The sequence below is a fragment of the Octopus bimaculoides genome, chromosome 24 (assembly GCF_046866305.1).
Source record: "Octopus bimaculoides isolate indiv1 chromosome 24, ASM4686630v1, whole genome shotgun sequence".
In the NCBI taxonomy this organism is placed as follows: domain Eukaryota; kingdom Metazoa; phylum Mollusca; class Cephalopoda; order Octopoda; family Octopodidae; genus Octopus; species Octopus bimaculoides.
This window is the reverse complement of record NC_142951.1, coordinates 21,331,910-21,347,766: the sequence shown is the minus strand read 5'-3', so window position 1 is coordinate 21,347,766 and position 15,857 is coordinate 21,331,910. Positions and strand designations below refer to the sequence as shown.

Here is a 15,857-nt window from a genome sequence, read left to right as displayed (position 1 = left end):
ACTAAAAGTCAGAGGAGAATGGGATAAACTACCTGCATCAACTTGCTATAAAAGCAGGTAAAAGTTTTACTTTGTACTTATTCACAGTGCAAGTTTTGAAGAGTGCAGTTCGATTTTAACAGTTATTTTTTCAAGGCTATATTTGAAGTGACAAAGGAGCAATATCGGCAAATTTTGCTTTTTGAGTTCAATAAAGGCAGCAACACGACAGAAAGTATGAGGAATATTAACGCAGTATATGGGGATTGGACAATAAGCGTAAGCCAGTGTCAGTGGTGGTTCCAGAAATTCCGAGCTGGAAACCACAGCCTAGAAGATGAGACAAGTGGTGTCATTAGATTACAATCTTCCTTGGAAAACATGCCTGGCCATTGGGAAATATTACCTTGCTTGGAAACAGGTGAGGGCTGGCAACTGTATAAAATCAACTTCATTAGACTTCCTCTGACCCATGCAAGCATAGAAAAAAGGATGTTAAAATGATGCCAATGATGAAGGATGTACTGGACAATGTAGCAAGTTGATGCAGGTAGTTTATCCCATCTCCCTCCAACTTTTAGTTCATGCAATTGAAAAACTACATTATTTATGGGATGATCCAATATATATGTATACTAGCAGAGGCACCCGGCGTTGCTCGGGAATGAAATTGTTGCTTATATACTTGAAGAAAAAAAGGCAAAATATGCTGTATAGAAATTTGAGGACATTTGAGGACATGGTCAAACCGCATTCCTACATAGGTCTGTTTATCAGAGTTACCTTGGGACTAAACCACAATGACAACTGCCACAACCACAACAACGCCAACACTATTTCCACTCTTTGAAGTGAATGTGACATTAACCTCATCACTCATTAGTCAATGAGTGATGAGTTTCTTTCACTCTACTTACGCATTGGATCTGGGCTAAATTCAGTGTGGATTGCATAGTCTTTAACAAATGTTAGGTGCCGTCCTGCCACTGTGTTATTGGTGGTTCCAATGTTAACAGAACTGCCATAGATGTAGAAATCCTCGGGGCTGGAAGGATAACAATAATAATGATGATGATGACGATAATAATAATAATAATAATAATTATAATAATGATAATAATAATGATAATGATAATAATAATAATAAGAAGAAGAAGAAGAAGAAGAAGAAGCAGAATATAGATGTTTTCGATCTAGTATGGATTCTTTGCCATCAAATTTGATGGCAAAGAATCCAAACTAGATTGAAAACATCTATAATAATAATAATAATAATAATAATAATAATAAAAACAATAATAATACGCAAAACACTTTCAATACAGTAAACATAAGAGCACCACAGCACATACCCAAGGCGCACAGAGCTGCGCTCGGTAGTGAAGTGAATAATAATAATAATAATAATAATAATAATAATAATAATAATATCCCCACACGTGGATTCTGGAAACACTAGCTATAAACAAGGTGGCACCAATTATCATAAAATACATAGAGCACTCAATGAACAAATGGCAGACAGTGCTACAGCTCCAAACAAAAGAGGGACTTGTGAAAACGAAAGCCATCCCCATTAGAAGAGGAATATTCCAGGGAGACACGCTCTCTCCACTCCTGTTCTGCCTGGCACTCACACCTTTAACAGAATTGCTAAATAGAACTGGATGCGGTTACAAATGCTATGGAAAAACAGTCAGCCACCTTCTATATATGGATGACCTAAAATTATATGCAAAAAACGACAAAGAGCTAGAAACACTACTACAGACAGTACACGGCTTTACCAAGGAAATAGAAATGAAATTCGGATTAGAAAAATGTGCCAAAGCAACCCTGAAAAGAGGAAAATTAGTTAAAAGTAGCAATATAACACTAGATAAAGCCAATGAAATAAGAGAACTAGACGAAAGCCAACCATATAAGTATTTAGGAGTCAATGAACTAGATAGGATACAACATACACAAATGAAAGAAAAAATAAAGAAAGAGTACTATAGACGAGTTAGATCAATACTAAAAACAGAGCTCAATGCTAAAAACAAGATAATGGGTATCAACACTTTAGCTGTCCCAGTTATAAGCTACAGCTACAACATCCTTAACTGGACACTAAACGAACTATGTAAAATAGACAGGAAAACAAGAAAAATAATGACAGGATATAGGATGCACCACCCAAAATCTGACATAGAAAGGCTATATATACAACGCACAGAAGGTGGCAGGGGTCTTATACAGCTAGAAAACTATTATAAAATAACCACTATAGGACTGCAAAAATACCTACTCCAGAAGCAAGGGAAACTAATACAAATAGCCACAAAACACGAGCAAAACAAAAAACTGTTTTCAGTATTTAAGGAAGCTGACAAATACAAACAAGAAATCAATCTACCTAACAAATACGAAGAAGAAGAAGAAACAACAAAAGCTATAAAACAAATGAAATCCAAACTAAAACTAGAACAGCAACGGACCATGATAAAACGATGGCAAGAAAAGCCCCTACATGGTAAATACTGGGCTAAACTAAATGCGAAAGAAATAGACAGGGAAAAATCCCAGCAATGGCTGAGAAGCTCAGGACTCAAAGCAGAGACTGAAGGATTTTTAATTGCTGCACAAGACCAAAGCCTCCCCACCAGAAATTACCAAAAACACATAATGAAAAGAAATATAACAAGTAACTGTAGAATATGTGGAGATCGACAAGAAACAATAAATCATATTATCTCTGGCTGCCCAGTCCTGGCTAAGAAGGAATATATCCACAGACACGACAGAGCTGGGACCTATATACACTGGAAGCTATGCCAACATTATGGAATAACAACAGAAAAAAGATGGTATAAACACACGCCAGAAAAGGTCACAGAAAACGAGAAAGCAACCATACTCTGGGATATGCCAATACACACAGATAGAGAAATTAAGGCAAATAGACCAGATATAGTTGTCAAAGATCATGAAGAAAAAAAATGCTTTCTAATTGATGTATCAATACGAGCAGATGACAACGTTTCTCTAAAAGAAATGGAAAAACTTTCAAAATACAAAGACCTGAAAATAGAGATAACTCGAATGTGGAATCTAAAAACAGAAACAATTCCTATCATAGTAGGTGCCTTCGGTATAATAAAAAAATATTCAGACAAATACATAACAAAAATTGCAGGACTTACAAATATATATAACATACAGAAAATTGCACTACTGGGTACTGCACACATCCTACGCAAAACACTTTCAATACAGTAAACATAGGAGCACCACAGCAAACCACAGCACATACCCAAGGCGCACAGAGCTGCGCTCGGTAGTGAAGTGAAAGCACATTATAAAAATAAAACTACTGAATAATAATAATAATAATAATAATAATAATAAAAACAACAACAACAACAGTAATAATGATGATTCCAAGACGATTTATGAGTGTTCAGCTTTTGCTGAATGGCCTGCAAAAATGATTTGTTTATAGGGATCAAATGTTTCTGCTGTACATTAGCTCACTTCTTCCATCAAATTGATGCTGTCTGGACAGGTGCAAGGTATACCATATGTCAGGTGTTGAAGTGATGATAGAGCAGTGTGAAATGAAGCATTTTGTTTCAGAACACACCACCTGCCCTAGGAATTGAAATCATGACCACTGGATAATGAGTGCAACACCCTAACCACTAAGTCAATAACAATAATGATTCTTTATTGACTACAATTGGGATTACATTGTAAAAACGGTATGAACAGCACAGGACAAGGTATTGAGTGTGTGTGTTGTGAAGGTTTTGCATGTAAACAGGTTTAATGAGAAAAACGCAAAGAATGACATTTTCACAATGTGTAATCCTCAATACGGAGGAGACATTTAAGGGCTGCTGGTGGAGAAAACCTCATAAAACCACTTGTGCTCTGACTCCCGGAACAGGTATCTTTCCCCAGTTCCCACTCCGTCCTTATTTTCCACTTCATGTGAAACTTGAAGAAGTTGATGAGGGGTTGGCCAAAGAGGGAAGTGTTTATCTTCAGCCCCTTCAATCTCGTTCACCATACAACCTCTTTCATCAAGGCCACCAGGCAGATAAGAACTGCCTGCCCTACCCAGAAGGCAGTGGAGTGACCTTCACAATGGATTCAGTTGATAGCCAGAACTGCTGCATACATAACAGCAGGTGTTTGGCATAAACCCACAGGTCAGCAATGCGTGTGTGTGTGTGTGTGTGTGTGTGTGTGTGTGTGTTTTGTTACCTTGTTCTCCACTACTGCTTGACACCAGTGTTGATCTGTTTATGTCCTCGTAACTTAGTGGTCTGGCAAAGGAGAGTGATAGAATAAGTAGCAGGCTTTAAAAAAAAAAAATACTGGGGGTTGATTCATTCAACTAAAAATTCTTTAAGGCAGTGCTCCAGCATGACCACAGTCTAATGACTGAAACAAGTAAAAGATAAAAGATGAGATAAACAGGACTTCACCCTTTAGCATTCAGATTACTCAGTCAAATGGAACACTTAATGACACACATTTTGAATTAATCATGCAGGATCTCAAGGCTTTGAGGTCTTGATGATGTGATTATTTATTCTTAGAATGATATTGTAGGGAAGGTGTAATGGAATGAATCTTGTCAGTTTGAACATAAAATAAGGTAGAATATTTGGGCCAGATATGGCTGGTTCAAATGCTAAAGGGTCAATCACATTTGCTATCCCTGTCCAAGAGAACTTACAAGCAATGGGCTGCTGTCAAAACATGGTTCTTGCTCAACAAGGTTCCACCACATTCAATTATTCCATCATACACTTCAAATTGAAGATGAACAATTGAAGGGAACTGGCATTCTTCAGCAGGTGAACCATCAACAATGTGTGTTACTGGAGCTAGAGAAATGAAGAGGAGAAAAAAGAAAATAAAAAGAGAGAAAGTGAAATATAAGCATAGTAAAATTTAAGGAATGCATACAGACAAATAGTATCAGCAATTGAAATAATGATTAATTCATTTGGCACTCTGGTTCTCAACCATTTTTTACCTATTGACTCCTTTAATTCCAATTTTACTCAGATGGACTCTTATAGCCAGTTGATGCTTAGAGAATTCCTATTATATTTTTCATGTGGAAGCACGTGGCTCAGTGGTTACAGTGTTGGACTCATGATTGTAAGATTGTGGTTTCCATTCCTGGACCAGGTGATGCATTCTATTCTTGAGCAAAACACTTCATTTCATGTTACTCAGGTACACTCAGCTGGTAAAAATGAGTAATCGTGTGACAGACCAGCATCCCATCCAGGTGGGGAATATATACGCCATGAAACCAGGAAACCAGCCCTTATGAGTCAGTATGACTCAAAAAGGTAACTTTAACTTTTATTATATCTTTATAATTAAATATTATTATGAATTATGTAAAAACAAATTGTTAAAATATTTTGTGTATTGTAAAAGTATAAGCAATTTATTGCACATAAATTTTAACAACAAAATCTTCTATGGACCCCCAAAAACCATATGAACCCCAGTTGAGAACCACTGATTTGGTACATTGGCTGCCACTATTTATTCTTTTACTGGTTTCAATCATTGGACTGTAGTCATTCTGAAACCACCTTTAAATGTGCTTCAGTCAGTTATACTAACCCAAGTCTCTGTTTCATTCTAGTATCAATCTGTATTTACCATATTGCAAAGTTATGATTTTTGACACAAACACAATTTTTACACTATAAACATTAACACATACATAGACATATACACTCTGTCTTATACACCCGCACCACACACATATATATGTATATATATTAATTAGACAAAGATAGTTAAAATATAAGATAGACAAAGATAACTTAGAGTGTGCTTTTCTTTTGGATTTATGATTTACTCATGATATATATATATATATATACATATATATATATATATATATATATATATATATATATATATATATATATATATATATATATATATATATATATATATATCATCATCATCATTTAACGTCTGCTTTCCATGCTAGCATGGGTTGGACGATTTGACTGGGGACTGGCGAACCAGATAGCTACACCAGACTCCAATTTGATCTGGCAGAGTTTCTACAGCTGGATGCCCTTCCTAACGCCAACCACTCTGAGAGTGTAGTGGGTACTGGCAACAGCCACGCTCAAATGGTGTTTTTTATGTGCCACCTGCACAGGAGTCAGTCTAATGTTTTGTTCACATGCCACCAGCACAAGTGCCAGTAAGGCGAAGCTGGAAACGATCGCACTCAAATGGTGCTTTTTACGTGCCACCAGCATGGAAGTGATCCCACTCGGATGGTGCTGTTAGCGCTCCACTGGCACGGGTGCCAGTCATCAAATTTGGTTCAGTTTCGATCTCACTTGCCCCAACAGGTCTTCGCAAGCTGAGTTTAGTATCCAATGAAGGCAAGGTACACACACACACACACACACACACACACATATATATATATATATATATATATATATATATACATACATATATACATATACACACACACACATACATACATACATACATACATACATGCATACATACATACATACATACATACATACATACATACATACATATATAGGGTGAGGCAAAAGTCATGCACCATAGGGGTTAATTAATTAAATGTCTACTTTGTGTTGATATTTTCTTTGTAGAAACAATTTTGATGAAGTAAGATGAATGAAAAACTAAGGAAAGATGAAATGAATGAGTAACCTTAGTATTCGTGTATGGGGAAGCAGATGCTACTCACAGGTCTGCTGCAGAGGAATTCAACAGGCAGAATCCACTCCAAGTTCTACCTGATAAAATCAACTGTTGGATGTCTAATTAATCGTTTTAAGGAAACTGGTAGTGTTGCTGACCGCCCTCAAAGCGGTAGGCCAAAAAGTGCAACTGATCCAATAGCGACGATGGAATTGAAAATGAATGCAGTAAATTAACAGAGGAAACTCTGTGACTTGTTAATGAATCATGCAGGTACAGAATTGAAATGTGTTATGAAAAAGGAGGACATTTTGAACAGCATGTATAACAATTAAATAACTAGCAAATAAAATTTTCATGTCTAATTATACTTTTAATCTCACCCTGTATATACACACACACACACACACACACACACACACACACACACACACACACACACACACACACACTCACTCACACACACACGTGTAAGTGTGTGTGTGTGCATAGGTGCAGCATGGTTGTGTGGTCAAGAAGATTGCTTCTCAACTGCATAGTCCTGGGTTCAGTCCCACTGTGTTGTACCTTGGGCAAGTGTCTTCAACAATACCTCCAGGTTGACCAAAGCCTTGTGAGTGGATTTGGTAGATGGAAAGTGAAAGAAGTCAGTCCCACATATATTTGTGTGTGTGCATGCATGTGTGAGTGTTTGTGTCTCGTCTTGTTATTGCATGACTGTTTTGGCTTGGTTTCTATGGCTGGATGCTCTTCCCAGGTAAAGGAATGTCATTCATTTCAAACAGGTAAATGAATATCATTCATTTTCAATATTCAGCAAAAGTGTATCTGATCATAGGGAAATGTTACCTTGCTTGGATCAGCAACAGGAAAAGCATCCATCTGACCCATGCAAGCATAGAAAAGTGGATGTGAAAATAATGTTGATGATGATAACAACATCCCCCACAAATCACAGGCCAATTTTCTTATGCAAAACAATGCACATTAGATAATATATGTCCTAAAAGTAATGCTTGGTTTCATATTTTTAAATTTTTAAATTAGGCATTACTTTTGTAACATCCTGTAATCTTTCTTAACAGATGGAATGATTGCAGCTTGAACTCATTTAGTCATAGATTTGGTCAATTAAAGCTGATCTGGCTTGTGAACAAAAAACAAACACAATAACAGAAACCTTTTATCCAAGAGGTGGCTGATATGAATCAATTAGTGAAATTAGATAAGTAAAACATGATATAGTCTAAGAATTAAATACTTTATTTAGTAAATGTAAATATGTTTCTATGGTTAAAAAAAGACATTTACTCTTTCTGTAGAATTATTATTGTTTAGACCCAAATCAGGCCTGCTCTAGCAGACCTATAATTGTCTGGTCTTTTTAGAAGTATTCAGGACTATGTTACGTCATAAGACCTCTTTTTAAAGACATTGGGTTGTGATTTGATGGAGTTCTGACTAGGTTCCTACAGGACAACTTAATGAGAACCACTGACCAAATTTGTGGCTAGTGCAAAGTCCTTTCCAGACATAAGGTGACATGGTAATGGACTGGTGTAGTAGACAGGGCCATTAGAGCAAAGAAAAGGGCCTGAAAGGACTGGAAGAGTATGGTAGCAGGGGACTATATCCAGGAGCTAGAAAGAGGCTAGGAGACTGGTATGTTTGGCCAGAGGAGAAGAAGAAAGGAAAAGGAAGAAGTTCACCAATATTCTGCAGTGTGAAGACCAGCAGCTTGAGGTTTTTTTGGATTACAAGACAGTGTGTGAGAGAAAATTATGATGTTGTTGGAAAGAAGTGTGTTTGCATGGATGATGGTTCATTTGCAGTTAGTGATTCTGCAAAGAAAAATACTTGGAAAAGCCACTATGAAAGGCTGCTAGATGTAGAGAATGCATGGGAGAAGGAAAGCTTGTCTAATATGGACCTGACAAAGAGACCAACTATCTGAATCAACAGAAGCTTGGTAGATAAAGCAATTAAGGATATGAAAACAGGGAAAGCCACTGCCCATCAGGAATCAATGCTGAGATGCTTAAAATATCTGGCAGAATGAGATATGGCCTAGTCATCCAAATAGTCAATAAGGTTGTCGACAAAGAAGTCCTACCGAATGACTGGTGTAGTAGCATTATGGTTAACTGCTACAAAGGTAATGGAAACACCTTAGACAGAAACAATTATAGAGTTATCAAATTGCTGGACCAGGTCACGAAAGTTACAGAGAGGGACATAGTTCCTGGATGAGATGCAGTTTGGTTGTATACCAGGGAGAAGAACTACTGCTCCCAGATCTGGTAGTGGTCAACGTGGAAGCTAGAGATAAATGAGTAGTTGGTGAGAGCAGTACAAGCCATGTACAAGGATGCTGCCAGTAGGTGAAGGTCAGCAGTGAATATAGCAATGAATTTAGTGTACAAGCAGGAGTTCACTAAGGAATGGTTCTCAGCCGCATTTTTGTCCACCTGGCCATAATGGAGGAATTTAAAACTGACTACTCTTGGTAGCTCCTCTGTACTGATGACCTTGTTCACATTGCTGAATCACTACCAGAATTGGAGAAGAAATTTCTGGTGTGGAAGCAAGATCCAGAATCAAAGGGCCTTAGAGTTAACTTAGCAATGACCGAAGTCCTTGTAAGTAGGAAAACAGACAAATTTCAAATCCTTTCAGTGAGATGCTTCAATGTCTGGGGTGATACTTAGAAGTTGTTGATAGTTTCTATTACCTAGGTAACCAAGTTAGCAATCGAGGTGACAGTTTTGAAAGCATAGTTGTTTGAATAAGAACAGGCTGGGTAAAGTACAGAGATCTACTACCTTTGCTGATAACAAAGGGCCCCTCCCTCAGAGTGAAAGGCAGATTGTATGATGCCTCTGTATGAACAGCTGTGCTACATAGCAGTGAAATATGGGCTATGATGACTGAGGATATGTGAAAGCTTCAAAGAAATGAAGCCTGCATGCTCTGATGGATGGGTAATGTCAGTGTACATGTACAACAGAGTGTAAATAATTTAAGAGGAAAACTGGGTACAAGAGGCATTAGTGTTCAAGAGAGAAGATTGTGCTGGTATGGTCATGTGATGTCTATGAATGCGGACAGCTGCATTGAGAAGAGCAGGTCTCTAGTTTAGTTTTGGAGGGAACCTGTGTAAAAGATAGACCTAGGAAGAGGTGGGACGAAGTGGTGAGAAAGGACCTTTAGACATTCAGTCTCACAGAGGAGATGACAAGGGACCAAAAATTGTGGTGATTTGGTGTCGTTAAGAAAACACATCAAGTTAAGTAAAACTGTGGCCATCCATGCATACAGGTATGTCCTCTACATCCCTTTCTCAATGGAGAGGTCCTTGCCTTGAATGCTCATGGGTGCTGATACCACATACAAAGCACTTATGCTAGTGTCACATAAAAGCATCCATGCTAGTGCCATGTAAAAGCAATCATGTGATATATATCCACTTGTGAGGCTTTGGTTGGCCCAAGGCTATAATAGAGAACACTCACCCAAGTTGCCACACTGTGGGACTGAACCTGGAAACTATATGGTTGAGAAGTAAGTTTCTTACCACATAGCCATGCCTGCGCCTATTCATTACCATCATCATCATCATCATCACCATGTTGCAAGCATTCAGATCATGTCCCTTGCCCACAAATAACTTCCTACCCTCATCTCCCATCATTCTTGAAGACTCTGAAAAGGATCGAAAATCATTGCCCTTCCCCTTTTCACAAAACAATGAAAGGATTTAAAACATCAAAAAATTCAATATGGGAAAAAAAATTAAAAAAAAGAAAGAAAGGAAAAGTAGAAATATTTCCATAATTAGCTTACGTTTGGCCGATGCCTGTGAAAGTATGGTAACTAAACACAGCATGCTCAACAATGTGTACATCTTGCAGCTATTAAAAATTTTTGCTAGAGAGGAAAATATTAACGGACAAATGGCACAATATTGAAATTAATTTACTTTTTAATAGTGATCTTTGCTCAGTTATAAGATGACTTTGACAACAACAAAACAAAATGAAAGAAAAGAAAAGAAAAGAAAAGGAAGATTAGCATCCATTCTTTTTCCTTTACAGAACATTCTTTACAAATAGAAAAATCAATCTTCCACTGTCCTCGGTGTTGTTTGTGAATATTGCATCGATTGGATCGGATCATAGCACATAAGCGTCATTTTAATTTTGAAAGGACAACTTGAAACTAGAATTAGATAAGAGATAAATGGGGGAGGAGGAGGAGACAGACAGAAACATAAATAGATAAATAGACACCAAATTGTTATAAATGTTATTTATTGCTTATTAAAAAAAAAAAACGATTGAATACCATTTGTTTTGTATTCATTTTTCATCACTGAATGGACAAAAACTGTTTTAGCATATCTAAAGGAGCAAATAGACAGCTGTTGGTAGAGGATGACAATTTGAAACATGAATTTCTTGATGGCATTGTGTTGGCAATGCTTCTTCTGAAGGAAAATTAAGAAAATGATAAAAATAAAAGTTGAATACATCAGTTTTCCTTTTTTTAAAAAAAGTCTTTTCTAAAAAATGATTTTACTGACTTCCTAACCACGTAGTTTCAAATTTAGTCCCACAGTTTGGCACTTTGGGTCAGTCTCTAGTACTATAGCTCCAGCCAACCAAAGCCTCGTGAATGTATTTGGTAGATAGAAACTGAAGGTGAAAGGACATCATCATCATCATTTAATGTCTGCTTTCTATGCTGGCTTGGGTTGGACAGTTTGATAGGAACTAGCTGGACAGAAGACTGCACAAGGCTTCAGTGTCTGTTTTGGTGCAGTTTTTATGGCTAGATGCTTTTCCTAACACCAATCACCCTGTAGAATGGACCAAGTGCTTTTTACGTGGTACCAGCACAGGCAAGGTCAGTTTTGGCATGGTTTTTATAGTTGGGTGCCTTTCCAAACACCAGTCACTTATATATATATATATATATATATATATATATATATATATATATATATATATATATATCATTTACAAGTTTGATTCAGCTCCATGTGACTTAAGTTTCATAAGCCTTCACCGAATGGAGAAAACAAAAAGCTCAATATGGCCACCAGAAAATAGGCTGCTATTGGTTTTGGCAGGTCACATGGTGTTGTCAAAGTACTATTGGTTGCTCAGCAACATCAGTTCCTTTAGGAAGAGAAATTTCTTTGTGTTACTGGAGAGGAAGTTGGTGGCACTTAAATGGTCTGGGTATGGTAGAAATAAGAGCAATGAGTGTGTGTGTGTGTGTGCATGCACATATATATGTATATGTATATATTCACAGAGCTAGAGTCTGATGAGTCATCCACTGGTCACTCTATGACCAGACATTAACTTTATTACTTTAATATATATATATATATATATATATATATATATATATATATATATATATATATATACAGGTGAATAAATTGTTGTCTAAATTACACAAAAATGAAAATAACAATGACATCCCATTTTAACAGATATATTTATCATCATAACATAAAAATATCTTGAAATATTAAAGAGAAAATTTATTCAATAAAATTGCCATTGGATTCAACCACGACCTCCAGACAACTTTGGAACCTCCTACAACTCTTCTGGATGGTCTTCTTGTTGAAGTTGGTGAATGCTGCCATAATCCTTGCCTTCAGTTCATCTTTGGTGCTACAAGGAGTTTTGTTGTCTCTTGCTCAACTGTGCCCCACACATAATAATTAAGTGGGGTTGCAGTCTGGAGAGTTAAGGTGGCCAGATGTTAAAGGTGATCTGGTCGCAGAAATTGTCTGACAGTCATGACTGGGTTCTCTTGCTTGTGTGGCATGGTGCAGAGTCCTGTTTCCAGCAGCTACCCTCTTGACCCAGGGTAGCATTATTTCCTCCAGGCACTTGATGTAGGCCTCCATGTTAAGTGTGAGGTTAATGGGAAGATGAATGGAAGCATAACATTGCCATCACTAGTGATCCCTCCAAACACCATGATGTTGACTGGATGTCTGATTTTTATCATTCTCACCACATGTTTTGGGGACATGGTAAGCCAATGGTTGTTCTGTGTGTTCACCATCTGATCCTGGCAGAAATTTTTCTCATCTGAGAAAAACCAAACCATGTTCAGTTGGAGGGGATGCTTATTTGTTCGAGAGCTTTGTAGCACAGTCTTTCCTCTTATTCTTGATGGCTTGGGATAAAAATTGGCCCTTTCTCTTCTTGTATGAGGAATACCAAATGTCTTCATGCACTACCTACCTGGTAAGAAACTCAAACACTCTCATGTTCCCGGTGAAAGACCTGATTGACATGGAGGGATCATTATCAATCATGGCCTGAATCTCACCAATAAATTCAGGAGTTCTTTCTTATCAGAATGATCAGAGTGAGTTTTCTGAGCTGCTGTATCTTTGTAATCACCATTAGGTTCATCCAACTTTTTCTGAATCCTTTGCACTGTCCTCAAATCGACACCTAAACACTCTGAAATGTTCGGATTGGAGCTTCTGGTGTGACTGCCAAGCAGCACAGTATGTTGTTTCCAAATTTCTGGCAGAGTGAATTGCATCATGGTACTGTTTTTCTCACAGATAGTCCCCAACTGACCCTACTATACTGTGTAGTCAACAAAATCAAAAACAAACAATGCACCTACATGAAATTAAAAATATAAAATGGTGACAATTTCCCCATTGCTCCCTGTATATATATATATATATATATATATATATATATATATATATATATATATATATATATATATATATATATATATATGTGCATATATATCATCAATGTATCCAATATCTCTCTCTCTCTCTATATATATATATATATATATATATATAGAGAGAGAGAGAGAGAGAGAGAGATATTGGATACATTGATGATATATATGCACATATATATATATATATATATATATATATATATATATATATATATATATATATATGTGCATATATATCATCAATGTATCCAATATCTCTCTCTCTCTCTCTCTCTATATATATATATATATATATATATATCTTCAATGTATCCAATATCCCAAAAAGTGAGTGGCCAATGGTTTTGCATCTATAAAAGACTTAGGAGTTGTCCATGGGGCTAAGTCCTTTATGGATATGACGCTCTTGGTTACTCTGTGACTGGATGTAGATTTAATCGCATATATATATATATATATATATATATATATGTATCTAATATAATAAATGTGAAAACTAATTTCTGTGTATCAGTGTGTCACACTTCGACTCCCTCTCTCACTATTCACTGACACTCCTACTATTGCTCATGTTGGGGTGAGAGGAATAGTAAGCATAGAGACAGTGAGGGCAGTGGCAAAGACAGACAGAGAACGAGAAAGAAAAAGAGGGAGAGAAAGAGAGACAAAGAAATTTAGGGAGAGTTGATGTTTTTATTAAAAGTAGTAGTGTTGATGGTGGCAATGGGAATAATAATAAGAGAGAGAGAAAGAGGGACTGACCACTAAACTAATATGCTGAAGTAACATACAGAATGAACACACACATTTAGCCTTTTTCTAATGGTAATGGGGTGATAGTAATAGTATGAGTTGTAGTTGTGATAGAGGCGGAGGCGGTGGTGGTGGTAGCCAACGCAATGAAGAATGACGTGAAAGTAAGTGATGTGAAAGACAGTGGTGATGGTGATGGGGAGGAAGGCAGTGAAGTCAAAGGTATTGATGATGGTGGCGTCGGAAGTCTGGTGTGTGTATAGCAGATGTGGTGGTGCTGTTGTTTATCATGCAGCTTTGGAATAAGTTCAAGATCAACAAATTCTATCATTGGTTTGATGAAAATTGTTCATTGCTTGAAAAATATTGGTCAAGTTTAATAAAATTTAATATGTACTTAATGCATGAAGTGTCATTGTTGGGCCCAGGAGCTAGCTTAAAAGCCACCAGATAGGACAGCTTTAAAGCTAATGTGTGTGTGTATATATATATATATATATATATATATATATTGTTGTATTTTGGGATGGGTTTTTTTTTTTTGCCAAATAAATACATGCACAATAGTACATATGTTTATTTGGCAAAAAACAAAAAAATGACCATCCTGAAATACAACAATATCTGTTTCAACATATGGTTTCTCATCAGGAATCTTGCAACACAAATTCATAAACACACATAAGGTCAGGTGGGCTGTGAAGCTAAGGTATTTCCGAATACTGGACTATCAACACTCTTTGTCTTCTTCTTTTCATATATATATATATAAAGATATTATTATTATTATTATTATTATTGTTCAGTAGTTTTATTTTTATAACGTGCTTTCACTTCACTACCGAGCGCAGGTGGGCTGTGAAGCTAAGGTATTTCCGAATACTGGACTATCAACACTCTTTGTCTTCTTCTTTTCATATATATATATATAAAGATATTATTATTATTATTATTATTATTGTTCAGTAGTTTTATTTTTATAACGTGCTTTCACTTCACTACCGAGCGCAGCTCTGTGCGCCTTGGGTATGTGCTGTGGTTTGCTGTGGTGCTTTTATGTTTACTGTATTGAAAGTGTTTTGCGTAGAATGTGTGCAGTACCCAGTAGTGCAATTTTCTGTATGTTACATATATTTGTAAGTCCTGGTATTTTTGTTATGTATTTGTCTGAGTATTTTTTAATTATACCTAAGGCACCTACTATGATAGGAATTGTTTCTGTTTTTAGACTCCACATTCGAGTTATCTCTATTTCCAGGTCTTTGTATTTTGAAAGTTTTTCCATTTCTTTTCGAGAAACGTTGTCATCTGCTGGTATTGATACATCAATTAGAAAGCATTTTTTTCCTTCATGATCTTTGACAACTATATCTGGTCTATTTGCCTTAATTTCTCTATCTGTGTGTATTGGCATATCCCAGAGTATGGTTGCTTTCTCGTTTTCTGTGACCTTTTCTGGCGTGTGTTTATACCATCTTTTTTCTGTTGTTATTCCATAGTGTTGGCATAGCTTCCAGTGTATATAGGTCCCAGCTCTGTCGTGTCTGTGAATATATTCCTTCTTAGCCAGGACTGGGCAGCCAGAGATAATATGATTTATTGTTTCTTGTCGATCTCCACATATTCTACAGTTACTTGTTATATTTCTTTTCATT

The 15,857-nt window shown here is 36.6% G+C and overlaps 1 protein-coding gene across 1 annotated transcript in view; it reads right to left on the bottom strand.

Annotated features, from left to right (window-relative positions):
- Positions 1–10,698, bottom strand: part of LOC149131222 (plasma kallikrein-like) — a 16,970-nt gene extending 6,272 nt beyond the window's left edge. Inside the window, exons 1-3 of the mRNA XM_089340953.1 lie at positions 10,549–10,698; positions 4,709–4,859; positions 897–1,024 (exon numbers count right to left, since the gene is read on the bottom strand). Of these exons, the coding sequence (XP_089197079.1) occupies positions 897–1,024; positions 4,709–4,859; positions 10,549–10,609 (340 nt within the window). The 5' untranslated portion in view covers positions 10,610–10,698. The remainder of the gene's footprint in view (positions 1–896; positions 1,025–4,708; positions 4,860–10,548) is intronic.
- Positions 10,699–15,857: the final 5,159 nt, after the last annotated feature.